Consider the following 19,068-nt stretch of genomic DNA (forward strand, 5'->3'; position numbering starts at 1 on the left):
GCTAACACAGTCGTAACGGCGGTTTTAGTCTAATTAATATGTGTGTATATCCCTCCCCAGTCCTCAGAGACCTGCAGTAAATTCAAATAAATGTGTTTTAAAGTGAAATGCGTCGTTGACAGGACAGAGTTTTGGACTGGTTCAACTAACTCCATTTTTTAATTACACCTAGAAGTTCAATTGTGGCCATTTAATTTTTTTTTTCTGTCTAAACTGGATGGCTGAAAAGATGAAGCTTGTACGTTGAAAAAAATGGCAAGATCTCATCATTGGAATTTGTAGTTTATTTAAATTGGTGTTCATTACCTTGCTTAAGAGTCACTCAGAGTCACACTGCCTTAATTTAAAAACAAAAATAGATTTTTCTCTTACCTTCTTGAAAACTATGTGACCAAAAAAAAAAAGGGAAACTGTCTGATCATGTACTCTGTGTGATTTTTTTAAACAGGACAGCTATTTACTACAGACTTGTGCTGCAGCCTCACCAGTGCCCAGTACAGGGGACAATCACTGCTCTGGTCCTGCTGCCACACCAGTGCTGATACAAGCCAGGATGCCATTGGCCTTGGCCATGCAAGCTCATGTTCAGCTGCTGTCAGTCAATAGCGCCAGGGCCTTTCCCTCTGGGCAGCTTTCCTGGCAGCACTGCAACATAACACAGAATGGCACAGCATGGCACATCACAGGGCACTGCTTTCCCCAGTAAGAGTTGCAGGCAGGAGCAAGCAGGCAAGTGGAGAGCAGCCTGCCCTGTCCTATGGCTTCTGTCAGTTGATAGGTATTTATAAAAATTTAGCATTTTTCCTTTTTAAAACTTAAAGTGGGTGAGAGCAGCACAAAATAATTGTTTCCAGCACTGACTTTGTCAGCCATTTATAAACTGGAATTCCCTAATGTGTGTCTCCTAAAACACTTGTTTGGGATCTAATTTGAGCCCTTTCAGTTTAGCAATACAAGGTGGATCACAGGTCCCTAAGACATAACTGCCTTAAATGACAACTCAAATTTTCCAGGCTCAGCTGAGAATACACAAGCCATTATTATGCACCTTTTATTCTTTCTGCTTTTGCCTGGTGCTGTCCTACAGTAAGGGAGACTCACTACTGCTTGATGAGTTCTGTAGAGTTATTGGACATGGAGATTTCCCAGGGATAATGCAAATGTAATGTCACAGGTTGTAAACCAGAGTGGCAACAGCTTGCCTAAATGGGAAATACAGAGAGGAAGATGGAGGTGTTGTCTAGCTGGTATTGACAAGCAATCCCTTTAATGCAATGTCTTAGCCAACAGTAAATACTTGTCTTGCCATGGTATCATTGAGCTCAGCTTGCAGCCATCACTTGTACTCATCCTTCTTAGGTTTTGCAGCTGTCCCTGAATGTTGCTCCTGCCATTGCCAGCAAGGAACCACAGGACACCATGACCTGGCCTGCATCCCATGGTCTGCAAACATTACAAACTGCTGAACCAGACATTAAAAAAATCACCAAATGTAAATCTAAAAAGCTGCAAGATTACAGTTAAAGGTTGAAATACAAAATCTTGGATTTTCATGCCTCCTTTCTGAGCTAATAAAATCCAATATTAGTCTTTTTCTGCTGTGCTGGGGGCTAAAACCTGAAGAGAGGTCTCATAGGTGCCATCACAGGTGACTTTGGGAAAAACGACTGAGGGAAGCCTGAAAGGCAAGAATAAGGGAAATCACCTCACCACCAGGAGAGAGGCAACAGCCCGCCCAAACGTGCCGGAGCCAACGGCAGTCTCCGGGAAGCGAACCGGTGCCGTACCTCAGGGTGCCCTGCCTCAAGATGGCGCCCGGCTCCTCACCGCCGCACCGCGCAGGCGCCGCGCCCCCAGTGCGATTGCGACGCCGCCGCCACCACCGGCCTCCGCCTCGGTCGAGGCCGCCTCCGCAAGGCGCTGGCCGGAGGAGTCGGGGCTGCAGCTTGAGCTCATGGTACCTTCGCCTCTTCAGGCTGGAAGATGAGGCTGCTGGCGGCCGGACTCGTGCTGGTGGCACCTCTCTGCGCCGCCTTCTACCTGCCCGGCTTGGCGCCCGTCAGCTTCTGTGAGGAAGGCGAGGAGAGCGAGGGCTGCAAGGTGAGAGCCCTCACGGACGGGTCCCACACGGGCGGTCCGTCCCTCTCCGCGGCGGGCCCTGCTCGGGGTGTCCGCAGGAGCGGGGGGGGCCGCCGAGTATCCCCCTCCACACTGCGTGCGGGCCCCGGGCGTCTTCCCTCAGGTGGCAACCTTTGCCGGGGAGCCAGCAGCCCGCAGCTCCCTTTTCCTTGGCTCACCTAGTGTTTTTTACGGTGAAAACCTCCCATTTTCCCGCTGAACTTGCTCGTGAGTGCTGGTAGAGCCCTTCGCCGGTGTTTCGTGCCTTGTTGCAGCCTCCCGGGGCGGCGGCGCGACTGAGGGCGCTTGGTTCTGCCGTGGCCCAGCACCGCGGTTGCAGTCGGGGCCTGTCAGAAGTCTGTGGTAACTCCGCCGTGGGATGGCGAGCTCTGAAACTTCTAAGGGTGCTTGCCAGCCAACCTTGTGTTCCGTGTCGGCAGCACGTTTGGGGTTTTCGGGTCTCTGTTTTCATACTGTTTCTCCTTCTGCTCTTCCTTGTTTCAGTCACTAATCGAGCTCTTCGTGAACAGACTGGACTCGGTTGAATCGGTTCTGCCATATGAGTATGATGCGTAAGTACATTGCAACAAACTTCCAGAAGCGTTTGCGAAGCCTGTTTTCACTTCTCAGTGCAGTGATGCATTTCCTGATATAGTATGTATGTTTCTTGTACGCAGTGTTTTGGATATAGGAATGGAGGAGTAAATCCAGTGCCCAGTGGCAGGAATGAAATACAGCGGGTGGAAAGGATGAGTGCCACACCTGTGCCTCCCGCCCATCTTCTGTTATTGTTAAAGATAAAGGTGCATTTTTTTCGAGCTGAGTACTATATTGATGGTATTTTTGAAAGTTCTTCCTGTTACTCAAATCTAGGAAGTGCAGAAGCTTTGTCTTCCCTGTTTATCGCAACTAGAAGACAGTGGAAGAAGCAATATTGTTAGTTTTCCTTTTTCCATCAAAGTTCTGCATCTAATTGTTGTGGGTTTTGATTCTTATCTGTGAAAACTATTACCTGCTTTTGCAGATATTTGTAGGCATGTAAAGCAATAATACACAATATGATTTGCAGTCTTGCTGTTGGGCATACAGAAGTGAGAAACTTACAGGTGTTTAGGTCTTGCCTTCTGCAGTATGACAGTTGCAGTAAGACAAGAGACTAGCTTGAAAAGCCCAGGATGTCTCCATTTGCATTAAACTTTATGAAAGCCAATGAAGTTACAATGACTTCTTGAGGAAAAGTACTTAAGTCACCAAAAATAAGTGACTTTTGGGTTTTATTTCATAACCTAATACTACCCTTGTTTAAATAATGAAGATCCAGAATGGTTACATTAGTAAATAAAAATATAAAGGTAATATTTTCCACTTTTTTTCCAGTTTTGACTTCTGTCAAGATACGGAGGAGAAAAGACCCTCGGAAAATCTTGGACAAGTGCTATTTGGGGAGAGAATAGCATCATCTCCATATAAGGTTATCCCTTGAAGTTGATCCTATTTAAATGTGATAACTGTCATTTTGATGACTGTAACCCATAGACACAGCTGAAGATTTGATGGTTGTGTGATTCTTTTGGTTTTTTTCAATGCAGGCTTTATAGTGTTCATATAATAAAAACCAAAATCTCTCCCACCCCAAAGGCATCATAGGGTGGCTAATTAAAGTTAGGAAGCTGAGCCTGTAATCACTCATCTTTCATGTTTCTCAGTGATATAAATGTCCATAAACTGTATCTTAAGCAGCTCTTTAACAGTTGGGTGTACAACAATCTGAAAATATTAGTTTTTTAATGTAATATTGGAGCCTGTAAACTGGTGGTTCAGGAACTGTTTCATGTACTATTGGGCAACTTCTAGAGTGGGAAGGGAAAGTTATATTGGGATGTACTCACAGCTTTCCCCTGCTTGTACACACTTAGCATCTGTTGCCTAAAACCAGTTTTTTCATTGTTGATACATGTCACTTGCAACCTGCTGTAAAATAAATGTCTGGAAGTATTTTGTAGATGAGGTATGTAATATTTTTCTTTCTTATGCCCTGCATTAGTAATGACCAAGTGTAGTATCTTTATCAAGTTGTATTATCAACTTGGGAAAATTATTAGCAGTAATACAGCTATGGTCAAACACTGGCTCTTAATGCTTGAAAGCTGTATGCTGTTGAAGTACAGTGTCCAGCCTGGGATTTTCTGGTGAAGTTGGTCTGTGTTTATATGTGAGGGTTCCGAGATAATCCAAATCTCCGTCAGAACAGTAAGTGGCAGTTTGAGTCTACTACTGCTCAGTCAGTCGGGACCTTGTCACATCTGTTCATAGGACTGTCAAGGACACAATGTCTCCTCCCTTGTGTAAATTACTCCTGCAAGCCTCATTTTCTTTGATTATGAGCTAATGTAATTTTAAATCTAATGACTGCTGGCCACAAGAAGCTTTTAAATGTGTAGCATGATGGGTCATTTGGATACCCGTTGAAGGGATTAAGTATTGTGCCTGTTACTTGTTTAGATGCACACAACAATAATTAAAAATGCTGTTATTAGTTAGCACTTAGGCCTTGATAATGTTCACATTTTAAGTATGTTAGCTCAGTAACAGGTAAATTCTAACTGAAGTAGAACAGAAGTTTGACATACAAATACGAGCATGTTTGTATTACGCGGTGTCTGCACTCGAAACTTAGATGTTGTGCAACTTATTGCAATTTTGGCAGCCTCGTGTAAAACTTAGTCATCATGGGGAATAGCAGCTAAAATTAACGGGAAACATTCAAAAAGGGTGTAGTTAAAAGTCTAGTTTAGTAGATGATGAAATTACCAAAATAAAACAGGTAAAAAGTAAAGAAGCAGTATGCTTTCTACTAATTTTAAAATTGAAGTCCTTAAGGTTTATCTGGAGGTATTTTGTCTGGGGTATTGAAGAGGTTTTTAGCAGTGTGAAAGGTTGGTTGTGCTGCATATACATAAATTTTGACATTTAAGTTAAAGCTGTTGTATGGGGAATTCTGTCTTTACAAACTTTTATAGCAAGGAAGTGAAGTATCTCAAAAAAAAATCAGCTTTACCTGAAAAAAATATATAGAAGATTTTTGAAGGAAAACAAATTCTTCTTTTTTGTGCTTTTTGAACAGTTCACTTTTAAAAAGCAAGAAACGTGCAAGAAGGTTTGTACAAGATCATATGACCCAGGAAACAGTGCTGATAAAAGCAAACTGGCTTTTTTGAAGAAAGGAATGCAGTTGAATTATCAACATCACTGGTAAGCTGAGATGTGTGCTTGAGCTTAGAGTGTTTTTCTTCTGCTTTTTGTTTTTTACGTTTTTATCTATGTTCTTAGTGGTTGTTTTCTTCCTTCTATGTGATAGTTGTCCTCAACTGTTCATCTTGTGGGTACTACTGAAAACTCTGTGCATTACATGAATGTTGAACGTCGATGTGAAATAAGATGTATCTTTTTCTGAACATATGTTCTTTGCTGTTTTCTGTCTAGGATTATTGATAACATGCCTGTAACGTGGTGCTATGATGTGGAAGATGGCCAAAAGTACTGTAATCCAGGGTTTCCAATAGGATGTTTTGTTACTCCAGATGGCAGAGTTAAAGATGCTTGTGTTATAAATGTAAGTGGTGGAACACTTTTTTCTTAGTACAGCAGATGTAATTTCATTTACAGTTGTATTTTTAAGCTTTCTTTTCCTAAGAAGGAACACATACTTTTGTAAACATGGTTAATGTTCAGAATGTGGGTATTGCCAAAGCTGAATGCTACTTCTACATGCAGTGTTTCACTAATACAACTCTCCAAAAAAAAATTTCCCATAAATCTTTTGGACAGTACAGATAAACAACTCTGTTGATGTCTAAAAGACTTAGAAAATCAAGTTTTTTTCTGAAAGTTTATATCTGTTCATTCTTAAACCTATTGATTCTTTCTTCACTCTGTATCTGTGTACAACATCATCTTTTATTGATCTCAGATAGAAACTTTCTAGTCAAGACCTAGAAATGAGCACTGTGTTCTAGTTGCAAAAGTTACGTCTAGCACAGTTTACAAGTTAAATGTGTCAGGGTTTTCCCAGATGGCTGGAAGATAACAAACACAGCTGTGACAGAGAAAGAGTTATATTGACAGCAATTTTAAATGTGTCAGCCATCCTGGGAGTTCCATGTTGAACTAGTACAGTTACAGATAATAGTGATATGGTTTTCTCTCTCCTGGGATGAGAGACATGCTCATTTTGCTAAGAAGAGAGCTCTCTGCTATGACTGTTCTGCCAGGTCACTTACTGCTTGTATGCAGTGCAGTCAATTTATTTGTATTCAACAGGTCTGATGCTTCTTGCAATGATACATGTGTCATGCACGTTCAGTTTATTGTCTACAGTCACCTTCCAACTCAGTTACTCCTCTGACTTCCTATACTATTGAAAATGGTCTGTGAATTGAATAGCCTGTTTGAGTTAGGTGTTGGACTTTCTTACTTTGTATAGGAGATTGTTTTTGTGCTAAATTGATACTGGTATATGTTGCATTGGAAGCTATGTGGTACGTGGGAAACAGTTGTAGCAAAGTCAGCAACTTCAATGAAAAGTTGTTTTTTATTATAGAGAGGCCTTCACACATAGGCATCCATGCTTGAATTTCCTAGTGAGTGCTTAGGGAGTGTTTACTGTGTATCCATGAAGTGCTGTGCAAACTGTGTGTGCTAGCTGTGGTGTGGATGCTCTGCCAGTGTGCCAGTGTGACTCAGTTTCAGTTTTGATCTGAGAATTCTAATTGTGATGAGATTGTTGTATGGTATAGTGCTAGAAGGATGTACTCCCTACCTGGAGAACTGTGTTCTGCTTTGTGGCCTCTAATGTAAGAAGGACATGGGCCTGTTGGACTGAGTCCAGGGGAGGACCATACAAATGATCAGCACCTCTCCTTTGGAGACAGGCTGAGAGAGTTGGGGTTGTCTATCCTGGAGAAGTCTCTAGGGAGACCTTCCAGTACTGAAAGGGGCCAACAAGAAAGCCAGAGAGGGACTTTTACAAGGGTGTATAGTAACAGTACAAGGGTAACGGCTTGAAACTGAGATTTAGATTACATATTAGGAGGAAGCTCTTACCTGTGAGGTTGGTGAGACACTGATACAAGGTGCCTGGAGAGGTAGTGGCTGCCCTGTTTCTGGAAGTGCTGAAGGTCAGATTGGATGGGACTTTGAACAGCCTGGTGTAGTGGCAGGTGCCCTTGCCCATGGCAGGGGAATTGGCACTAGATGATCTTCTAAGGGCTCTTCCAGCCCAGATGTATGATAGTGACTGTAATCTCTGCACTGAGTTGTGGAATGTCATTGTCTTTTGGAAGTATACCCAAACTCCAGCAGATGTAATTACCTCTTCAAAAATGGGTTCAGGAAAGAATTTGTTACCATACAAAGGCACGGCTACAGGTCATCCTTCCATTTATGCATCTGGTGAGCTATTTTGTCCCTTTAACTGGTGCTTTGGAAATGAAAAAATAAGTACCTAAAGATGAGATTAGTGGTAGAACACAGGCATAATTCTTGTCTTTTCCCAGTGTGAATATTAGTCATAGTGAAAGAAGAGGAATGTAGATAAATTTAGTGCAAGACGTCTTCTTATTTTGCAGGGAGGAGACAAGGGACAGAAACACATAGCAATTGGAAAATGGCTAGTATACACAAAGGAATTTTTGTGCTTGAATGCTCAACTAACAGTCTGTCATGATTACGCCCTAGTTCAAATTAAGGTTTTTTAGACAGTGTCAGTGTTGAGGTAAATCATAGTAAACTTAATTGACTGTGTTACCACCTGAGCTTTGTGTAGTTTTTCATATTTCCAAATTCTGGAAGGATGGAGTTAACAAAGCAGGATAGCTCTGAGGGTGAAAGATTAGTTTTTTGAAGCAGAACCAGGTTTGTGAGCTTTGCTAGCTGGACTATGTACCAGGAAGGTGCGAGAGAGATGGTGAACCTGAATTGCTTGTACCTTGAATAAATGTGTCTTTGAACTTGTTTTGGCAGCTTTTTGTGGTATATACAAAAATGATGTCAAATAAACTTAAATTTTACTAGTAACACAGATGTGATACTTTATGTGGATTTATATAACACAATATAATCTATAGAAAAAACATTTTATATATGTATATAAAAAATAAATCAATGCTGAAGGATTTCCCCCTTCTTTCTTGTACCTTCCTTGGACAGTAGTCTCAATTTAAAGTTCTTGACTGCTTGCGCCCTCTCCTGTTGGAGAAGTTTCTCAATCTCTTTGATGCTATTTTGTGCAGTCAGAGTTTAACAAGAAGAACACTTTCTACCTCTTCAACCACGTTGACATAACAATCATGTACCATAGTGGGAAGGATGAAAACTGGCCTGGTGCAAGACTGGTGATGGCAAGACTGAGACCACAAAGGTAATTGTGCATTAAAGCAGCAAATTCGAGTGCTAGGGAATCCTAACAGTAGTTGCAAGCTTAGAAATGATAAATGTTGTCAGTATGTTCTGAGGAACTGGTTATTCTGACTTCGGATAAAGCTTTCTATATGCTGGTTCATGGCTGGAACTGTATTTACAAAGATCAGTTCCATGACTGTGTCATTTAGCTTTGCTTTTAAGATGTTCCCCAAAGGCCTTCCCGATGTAAAAATGACTTAGCAGACTCTTGCAACCTGAGACAAACAACAGAAGCTTTCTCATGTTTCTATTGATTGCTATCTGGATGTGCATTACTTTCTTTTAAAAGACATGTTTTCAGATACGTTGAGAAACATTCTTTAACTGTGCAGCAGTTTCCTGTGTCATCTCTCTTCTTATTGATGCACTGTCTCCCAAATGGACTTTGTGTGTATGTACACTATTTGTAGAGGTGAATGGACTTTTTCCTATGTTAATTTGAGTGCTGTGGTATAGGTGAAATACCAAGTTAATACTGGTATTCAGAACAGCAGGTGATCAGGACTCATTTCCTAGGAAGACTAAAATTTTCTTAAACAGTAGCTTCCTAGCTTCTGTGTTTACCAGAGAGGAGATGCAACAATTCAGAGGTCAGAAACAATTACTTCAGTCTATTGTCAGTCTGTTCATGCACAGTTCATACTTACATTTAAAAACTGCAATCCACTTATAACATTTCAAAATACGTTGCTTTGTTTTTAGTTAAACTCTTCCCTGTTTTCTGCAAGAGTAAAGTACATTCTTATATCACCATAGCTTCAGGTGTACTTCTTTCCTGTTGCAACAGCATAGTGTGTTTTTAGTGTATTAGACTTGCTATGCAAGTGTATTTCTTCCACTTACATCTGCTCTGAGATGGTGGCAAGAAGATTCTACCAAGTGTCTCCATTTTTGATCTATGCTTTGTCAGTTGCATCCTGAATGGTTAAAAAATGAGACTTTGCCTTTTCCCTAGTAGTGCAGACCACGAGGGGGCATGATTGGGTTGCACATAACCTTTATTTTGTCTTTCTGGCCTGGTGCTTGGCATCAACCTAAAAACTCTCCTGATGGGAAATATATGTGATTAGAGCACCCTAGGCCTTTCATCAGAGTTCTTATCTTGCAGCTTGACTTCCCTGTTGATGTGTAATAATGGATGTAAAGTACAATTGTTTCTCTAAATTAGGTAAATACTACTTGCCCATGAGAGTATGAGAAGGAGGCTATTTTCCAGTGTTAGAGGAGGTTCAGAAGAGCGAAATCAATCAAACCTTAAGGTTTCTTTGATTTCATGCTTTTGTAGCTGCAGTACTAAGGTACTACAGAGACTGATGAGAGGTGAAATTAGACCTTGTATAGGAGTGGAAAATGAAAAGCTTCCCTTAAAATTTCTTTTGCTCCTGTATAAAAAATAATAGTAATAAATAAATAAAACCATACCTAAATCCACCAAAATAAAATCAGCACTCTTCTCCCTAAGAAACTGCAGGTAAAGTGAGAACTTGTGAGAGATTCCTCAGAAATTGTCTTCGTTACTGATGAGCACACACTGAGGTTAAGTCCCTCACCAATAATGCAGTCGTGTTAAAATGTGGAAGAGAAGTCCGATGGCAGAGAAGGGGTGTTTTGTGTTAAAACTTACTGTCTTATAGGGTGAAGATATCCAGATTTTGCAGCTCAGTTGACCAAGTGACATTTTAACTTGGGACTAGGGCTTCATTCTAATCATGGCAGAAAAGTAGGTAGAGTGAAACTGCATCTCCTGACCTTCAGAGCCTGCAATTTTTGTCTCCTACATGCTTAGCAAACAACTTTACCTGTAATGTTCTCAAATGCCTGGAAGTGTGAACAGGTGTTAACTGAATGTAGGATAGTGATCCAAGCTCCAGATCCCTCAAATGCTTTCTGTGGAGTTTTTAGCTCTCGGCACAAGTGCTTTTGAGAACTAATGTTTGTTCTGGTGTGGCTTTAAGGCTGTTACAGAAATTCTGAATAATGATACCTTAGGATTTTATTTTTCTCATCTCTGGCTATTAACATATGTATTAATAAAAATACATAAAGATCTTTGACCTTTGTTGGTAGAAGAAGAGAAAAGTAGGTTATCAAAGATGTTGAAGAGCTGCTACAAAACGATACACACAGCTGTCCTTGTTTGGGTTTTTTTTTTTTACTAAATAGAAACTTGCTTTAATTATTTTAGAAAAGAGTTTGTGAACATTCATCCTGCAGAGCATATGCAACTTTTAACTTTTTTTTTTTTTTTCCTTAGCTACAAACATACGGATGAGAACAACTTAAGTTGTGAAGGTCCACCTATGGAGATTCCTGGAGACTTCAACAGTAAACTGAATTTGATCTACACTTACTCTGTGACATTTGAAGTAAGTATTGAATCTGTTATGTGGATATGTAATTCCCCAAAAGAATGAAATAGAAACAACTGGATAATTTACTAATAGCCATAACTGGATTACAGCAGTCTAAATTCCATAAGGATGGTCTTGTAAAGCAGTTTTCCCAAGACCTGTTACTTTTCTATTACTGTAGTTCAAGTGACACTTGGAATGTATAAATTAAGGCTCTTTTTTGTCCGATTTTATTACTGACAGAAGGGTAGTAGATTGAATAACTGCAAGAATGGTCTTCCTTGAGGTATGCACTGTGCTTTCAGAGTTCAGTCAGGGTTCTGAGGGCTTCATGTTGAATAAATGTTTACATCATATTTGAAGACACTTTTGTGCTAAATGCAGCTTTTTGGCATGTTGTAAGCTGGCTTTTTTTTTTTTTAGTGAAAGTTGCAGTTTTTATCTCCGTTTGTATTGCTTTTATTCACTAGTCTTTTTTTTTAGTAGATGACCATTAATCTCTTAGAGTTTATATGCTAATGTTTACCATACTCTTAATGCTTTATTCAGCCTGTTACGACTTAGGTGGGAAAAAGTTAGGCTTTCTTGCTACTAGGTCTTTACCCCAGCGTGGAAAGTGAGCCTCTTGTGAGAGTGAGAATAATTTGATTCAAGCTGCTTCAGACCACGGTACCTTGGTTCCAGTCTGTCCCAAAAGCATGACTGTTTTTTGCACATAAGACACCAATCTTACAGCATTTGGCTGGAGACCACCAGCTTGTTTTGTACAGGCAGTTGAGCAGCCGTCACACGGTAACAGCTTTCATTCTACCAAATTGAATTTGATTTGAACCAATGACCTTGAGGTGCAAGGCTCTATATCTTGTTACTTTTCCCTCGAGGCATTCAGTCCTCCTTAGATGCTCTAATTTTAGTACATGAACAAGCCTCCAGTCTATTAACATTTGTGTTTAAATCTTTATGATAAATTGCAGTTCAGAATTGCAATGTGAACTCTGCATGACTAACCAGGCAATGTGTTATATGTTTGGGCTACCTACTCCCTTCTTCTAGGCGTAGAGGAGGTGAGGCTTAGCTGCCCTGGATTCAGGCACTTCCTCCAGATGGCACTCAGCATACCTGAGTCACCAGGCGCTTCCAAACTGTGTGTTTTCTCTGTTATCCATTAGCCTTGAAATAATAGCTGATACATTTTACTTTTTAGTTGTGGTTTCAAAATAACTTTAAAGGGGAGTACATGTTAATGAAAAGTATTTTTAAATATAACACTTGTTTCAGTAATCCTGAGTACATAAAGCAGTAAAATACATCACTTGTTTTATGGTCCTTGCTAATATGACAGCTATCTTCTGATGAGAAAGCTATGATGTCTGCTTTAATTCATTGAAATAAGCAAGGTGCTTATTTCTGTGTATGTGAAATGTAGGTGTGATTGTGCCTGTAATGTTTAGTACACAAGTGTACAAGAACATAAGGGTGTGAGCAGTTTGATACAAAGTAACAAACTTGAAAAAAATCACACTTCTGAAAGTCTTTCCTAACTAGCTATGAACTACTAATCAACTGCTGATAGTGCTGGTAAAGTGCAAGTTATGGCAATTTTAGCCACCTTGTTGTGCTGATGCAGTTCTTCATTGTTCTATGCTCTTGATCCAGAAGAGGAATCAGTTCTTAAAAATTCTAGGATGGTGACAGTCTACATTTTGAGAATCAGCTGTACAGACTTAACACCTGGTGCATAAATGAGGAAGTACAGCAGAACTTTGTGCCAGTCAGGAGATGGAATTTGGTAGCAGGGCAACAGGCGTACATTCCATGAGATAAGCTGTAGAGGATAATGTTTGGGGCTCAGGAAGAATCATCACCTGTATGGCTCTCACATGAAGTGTTTAGAGGAGGACATAGAAGAAAATGGAGGCATCTTTCAAAGGTGAAAGTTGCTGAATGATTTATTTTTCTTACATCCTTCACGGCCGTATTAGGAAATGAAAGTTGTCTGCCAGGAGTCAGAGTGGAAAACAGTCTGTATCAGACAACATTATGGCAGGGAACAAGGAAGCCTGTGCTAAATGCATTAAAGATGATGCAACAGAAGAATTCCAAGGGAAACTAGAAACATATTCATTGAGTATGTTTAACAAAGTTGAAGTTTCAAGATGAGTGTGCTATGCTGGGAGTATCTTGTGGTTATGACATGATTGTTTTTCAGCATGCATTTGGGAGCTGCAGGCAGCTACATACCGAATTATGGAAAGATGAGGCTTAGTGAAGCCTCATTTGAAGGTAGAAGATGTGGATAGGAGATTTCAATAAACAAGATACTGTGTGGGAGGCTCAAGAGATGAATTAATGCAAGAGGGAGGTCTAACATCCAGGGTTGATACCAAGCTTGGATATTAATGCCTGAATGGAAGGTTTGTGGAAGAGATTTGGTGTGCTTATTCCTTCTCAGATGCTACAACAAACTTACTTGTTTCTGTTAATTGCCATTTAATTTCTTTATAGGAAAAGAATAATATTAAGTGGGCTTCCAGATGGGACTATATTTTGGAGTCCATGCCACATACAAACATCCAGTGGTTTAGGTAAGATTTGCATTTAGTCGGTGAATGATGTTACAGGGGAGTACAAAGATTTCTTGTTTGTGCTTCTGGAGTATGTATTTCTGCTATGGTAGAACAAAGTCTATTAGTTTTTAGGCAAGAAGACTTTATCATTTCCATATATGAAGTAACTTTTATCAATCTGTTTCTTGGGAGCAACTGTAGTATTGTATTTCAGCAGAGGAATGCACCAGTAGTGTCCAAAAGGAAAGCAGTTTTACTTTATCATCTCTATTCTGTAGAACTTTTGAGACGTTGCTGCTCTGCAATGTGTTGTTCTTATTACCGTCTGGCTTCCTCTAGCTGCCAAGTGAGAGGTACATATGTGTACTGTGTGTTGTACTCAGCAGCTGCTTACAGTAAAAAAATAACTTTTTTATGAGTAAAAGATGTATATGAAAAGCTTATTTCCCCTCTGTACCACACAGTAGATAATTTTAGGTTAAAATGTTAAAGTTTTGCAATATAAAGTGTTTGAAAAGGCTAACCTGATTAAATGCCTCTCCACAAAAGATTAAATGTCGTGCTGTAGATTTCATTGGTTGATAGACAAAGTCTGCTTTAAGAGCTGTAGCCGTTTCTAGGGAAATTACATCTGAGCCACCTAAGGAGGAAAATAAAGAACAGCAAAATGTAACTGTCTTGAGAATGAAAAATATGTCATGAAATACTCACTTCTGTCTCCTAAATCATAAAGGTACACAACTTAAAACAGTTCATCTTCTCTGAATGACTTCAGCAAAGTCTGAACATCTAAGGCTGTTCCTCTGACTTGAATTGTATATATGACATGAATTGTAGTACATCTCCTGAAACATGAAGCAGTGGATTGAAAGCTTAACTTTTTCTTTTTCAACAGCATAATGAATTCCCTCGTAATTGTTCTCTTCTTGTCTGGCATGGTGGCTATGATCATTCTGAGGACTCTTCATAAAGACATTGCGAGATACAACCAGATTGATTCTTCTGTGAGTAAGACTTACACCTTTTACATGAGCATGTTTTTCTGGCAATGATATCTGTCAATTAGTTTTGGATATAACCTTATGATACTCTCTTGATTCTCCTCCCCATCCTGCTAAGGAGGGAGGAATGAGTAACTGTGTGATTTGGTTATTGTTCAGCCAGGACTAAACCACCACCCTTCCAGTATCATTTGATGAACTTGTAGTAAGCAAGGCTTCAGGTTTTAGAAGCGTGTGGAGGGATTCACAGAAGCTTTTTGATGCTGAAGAAATTCATAGTTGAAATGTCTCTTTTGTTGCAAGGTCTAAATCAAGGAAAGCCTCTTTTTAATAAATATTTTCACAGTGTACCAAACAGGCACAAGACACAGTGCAGGCATTTAAGTGTTCTGGCATTGGTTCACCATCATGATGTGGCTGTTGCTTCTGAGTTCTATGGTTGCATTATGGAGTCATTCTGGATGTGTAGCTGCTGATATGACACTGACCTGAGCAGCCAGTGTATTATTTATCCTTAGAGATACTGAAAAGGCATCTGGACATGGTTCTGGATAACCTGCTTTTGGTGCCCCTGTTTGAGAAGGGGGTTGGACAAGATAACCTCCAAGAGGTCCCTTCCAGCATTGAGTGGTTCTGAGACTGGCAACCTGAGATGATACACGGTTTCATAAAGCAACATATTTTAAAAAGAAAGTATACCAGGTGATTATTACAAAAAAGATGAAAAATTAAACTAATGGGCAATATTGGAGCGAAGCTGGTGTGAAGATCAGTAGTTGTCTTGCTAAATGTTACAAGAGAGATTCTGATTAACACAGACTAATACAAATTGATGGTGTCTGTTTTTCTGTAGTTGGAAAGTGTAGAGGAGTCACATAGTTTGTCTCAGCTTCTTATATCTGTGCTTGAACTGCTTGGAGTGTGTAAATGGTAAATTTTTTTAAAAAAATAAAATTCTGGTGGTCACTGTCTCAAACTGAGTCTGGTTTGTCTGACCCAATGTAGTGCCTGAAGCTTATTGCTCTGGGACTGAACCTGTTGTGAGTTCTTCAGGAATTTGTGACCTTAAAATGTGAAAGGGACAGGTCCCTGTCTATGATGGCTTGCTGCCTTGGTGAAAGACAACTGATGTTGAGTTAGAGACTCGACCAGTTGACCAGGTGACTGTCTGAGTCAAAATTCCTCTTCCTCATTGGTAAAAGTGCTATCTGTGAGCCAGAGATGGGCAATAATGTCAGATACTACAAAGGTTTGAATTTTCATTGTTGTTACTGTCTATCTGCATAAAGAAATACTTTAAAATGCACAAAAATGTTTCATATTGAAACTAAAACATCTGAAAGCACTTTTGTTCTTCTTTGTGGTTTTGATATTTATTATCTTTTGGTAGTGCAAAGCCAGACAGTAATTAAAGTGGAAGAATTTTTCCACGTCCTTTAACTGATTGTTCTTGTGAAGCTCCTGTTTGATCTCTCAATTAAATTATGTTCAATATCTTATACTGTGTTATCTTTATTAGTTGGTCATTCCTAATGTGATAAAGAGCAAGACTTGTAGAAGCTTGATTAGTTTTTATGGATAACAGCAGTGATAGGTGTGACTTTCAAAAAAACCCACGCTTTTTTTTTTTTTGCCAGTTTTAAGAGATTTAAAGATCTGTTGCAGTTCAAGGAGATGATTTTAAAAGGTGTGAAATAATTGTGCAAAAGAGAACCTGGGCTGAGGAAGCTGCAGTGAAGCAAATTAGTGTCTCATGCTTAGGGAATGCTGGTGACTAGTTGAAAAGAGATCAATGCACAAACCAGTGATTGTGCTCATAGGGTGTACATTTAACATCCAGCTAAAACCAACTGGCTTCTAGTGTGATGTAGATTTAGTGAGACATACCTTAATGAAGTGTTTAGAAATAATTAGATTACTCTTAGGGTCTTACCACTAAGGAAAGATTCCTGAACCAAACTTAAGAAAATTCATGTCAATATCTTTTCAACAGTGAGAGGTAAAACCCTTGTCATTTTTTAAAGTCTCTTTCATCATGGCTACTTGAGTGGAGACTTAAATCTTTGTTAGACTATTTTGAGAACTACACTAAATTAATGAAGAAGGTGAGAGTTGCTGCAGTTGTTTAAAGTGTAGGTAATTTTTAGTATGTTGGCCAAGATTCAAAAGTATCATTTTAGCCTTTTCCTCATTTTTTTTTTAACTATGAAATGTAGCTGCCTACTTGGATTAGTTGCACAATTCTTACCTTTGAATTGTAAAGGTCAGCAATATAAAATACTGTTGAACTCTTTAACCAAAGCCTGGGAAATCCTGACTTACAGCTAGTTGGCCTGTAATGGAAGAGTTTTATTAAAAATAGAGCTTTAAGATGAACACTCTGGCCCATAGACCCATGCGAGATAAATCAGAGGACTCAATGTGTCATGTTTGGTTTCTCTTAATTTTTCTTAAACCAAGATATTTGCCATGTAGTTATGTTTTAAAGTTTCTATTGGCACCAGAATATATTTGCCAGATGACGTTTAGACGAGAAATCTAACACCAGCCATTCCAAACTTGGACAACATTTTGCTTGTTCTGCCAGGAACTAAGTGTTTCTTTTAGCTTAGTGTACACCATTTTCAAAACAGGTAAAGATTTTCTTCAGGTGGTAATCTTTTAATCCTTTCATTCCTTACTTACAGCTACCTGGGAAAAGTCTTCTGTCTTGCCTCCACAACTTTTTCATTATAATCACAATCAGTTTAAGATCAGACTTAGAGGACAATGTGATCTTTATTCTTTAGCCCAACACACCTTTCTTTACTGGAAGAGAACTGATGTGTTGGAATTATACCTAGATATCTGATACAATTTTCTTTGCAAGCATAGTTTTTGTTGTTTTTTATCAAAGTGTTATCTTGTGTTTAGTAATTTTCAATTTTTGTATTAGTATGCCAGACTTCTGAGAGTAATTTCTAGCAAACAAATGCAAGCAGAGCTATCAATATGGGAACGGGAAAAACAATTCTGTAGCAAAAAAGGAAAAGGCATGATCTGACACAAGTGTCAGTAGCTCTGTGTCAGTTACCTGTTTGGGCTGTAGCCTTACCCTGGGTTTTTTTGTGTACTATTGAACTAAACCCAGTACTCCTAGGGTGAATAAAACCTGTAGCTTTTAACTTTGTGAGGAAGAGAGTGATCTTCCTGAGGAGTTGGGTACTTGTGGTCTTGTGTTTGAGGTGTTTGTTATGAGGGGAGGTGTGTGTTTTGAGCGACTTTATGAAAAAGTTTTATTCTTCAGCAGTGGTTCCTTAGAACTGCTGGACTGAGGATTCCCCCACCTTGTGCCATCCATCCATTCCCCTCTGGCAGTGTGACAGAGGGTGTTGGTACTTGCCCCTGGTGATTCTAGGGAGCAGACTTTCTTCTGGAGTAAACGGGCCATTTCATTCTTTTCTAATATTGTCATTAGACTGACGTGCTTTGTAATGGAAGCAAAAAAAGAGAAATGCTTCAACTAGATTGAAATGCTGTAATCCCAGTTAAATGGAACGCTTTGTTTTAGTTTTAAATCTAGAATGATGTTACATGGTTTGGCTAATTACATTTTTTTCATGGTTGAAGAGATGAGGATTTTCTTGATAAATCCTGGCTTTTTCTTTCCCTGAACCATTAGGGGGTTTTTAAAATCAATGAATGATGAATCACATGCAATTAGTCTGTCTTTGGATCTAAACTGGAAGTTAATCAAACTTTAAATATGTATTTTGCATCTTGGTTGTGTTAATTCACTGCTGCATTATGTATGTTTGCTAAAGACGTTATTGATTTTATACAGGAAGATGCCCAAGAGGAATTTGGCTGGAAGCTGGTTCATGGAGATGTGTTTCGGCCTCCAAGGAAAGGAATGTTACTGTCTGTCTTTTTGGGCCAAGGAACACAGATTTTCATAATGACATTTATTACTTTATGTGAGTAACTCTATTAAGATGATGTATTTGGAGTGTAATAGTGTCAGAAAGATGCAATGTTGTGAAGCAAATAATAGAAGCTTTCTTTTGGAAACTTAAGTCCTTTCTTTAGTAAAATAGTAATGCAGCTTCATAACAATAATCTAGATAGCTTTAGTAATGCTATCTGGGCTAATTCAGATTCTTCCTGATGGTAGAAATGAAGCTTCTTTGTTACAAGTGCCTTTTTAAAAAACAAAAGCAGTTTGTCATGGTGTAAATTATCCAAGGATCCAGTAATGCAAGTTCAAAGACATATCATCAGAGCTTTAATGTTCTCAGAACACTTTCTGTGTAATACGTTTGACACAACAGCCTGCAGCCATGCAGAACTGAGAGCAAGAATGTGTGCCAGTTGAAGAAACAACACTGAGATATGAGCACCTCTATGAATTGCTATATATATGTGTGAGGATGTAATCTGTCACAAGTTGATGTTTTACTAGATGTTACCTATAAAGTATATGACAATTCCTTTTCTTGCTGTACAGCAGAATTGGGAAGTGTAGAGATACTTACTACAACACAATTTATCAAACTGCTTTCCAAATTTTATTCTTTTTTTTTTTGGTCTTTC

General features: G+C 39.3%; 1 protein-coding gene across 1 annotated transcript in view; it reads left to right on the forward strand.

Moving 5' to 3' along the window:
- Positions 1–1,846: 1,846 nt before the first annotated feature.
- LOC104558373 (transmembrane 9 superfamily member 2) overlaps positions 1,847–19,068 on the forward strand; it is a 31,563-nt gene continuing 14,341 nt past the window's right edge. Inside the window, exons 1-10 of the mRNA XM_062006694.1 lie at positions 1,847–2,100; positions 2,623–2,690; positions 3,496–3,589; positions 5,243–5,370; positions 5,602–5,731; positions 8,409–8,536; positions 10,832–10,943; positions 13,434–13,513; positions 14,391–14,499; positions 18,320–18,452. Coding sequence (XP_061862678.1) covers positions 1,984–2,100; positions 2,623–2,690; positions 3,496–3,589; positions 5,243–5,370; positions 5,602–5,731; positions 8,409–8,536; positions 10,832–10,943; positions 13,434–13,513; positions 14,391–14,499; positions 18,320–18,452 — 1,099 coding nt within the window. The 5' untranslated portion in view covers positions 1,847–1,983. The remainder of the gene's footprint in view (positions 2,101–2,622; positions 2,691–3,495; positions 3,590–5,242; positions 5,371–5,601; positions 5,732–8,408; positions 8,537–10,831; positions 10,944–13,433; positions 13,514–14,390; positions 14,500–18,319; positions 18,453–19,068) is intronic.

Source organism: Colius striatus, chromosome 13 (assembly GCF_028858725.1).
Source record: "Colius striatus isolate bColStr4 chromosome 13, bColStr4.1.hap1, whole genome shotgun sequence".
NCBI classification, from domain to species: domain Eukaryota; kingdom Metazoa; phylum Chordata; class Aves; order Coliiformes; family Coliidae; genus Colius; species Colius striatus.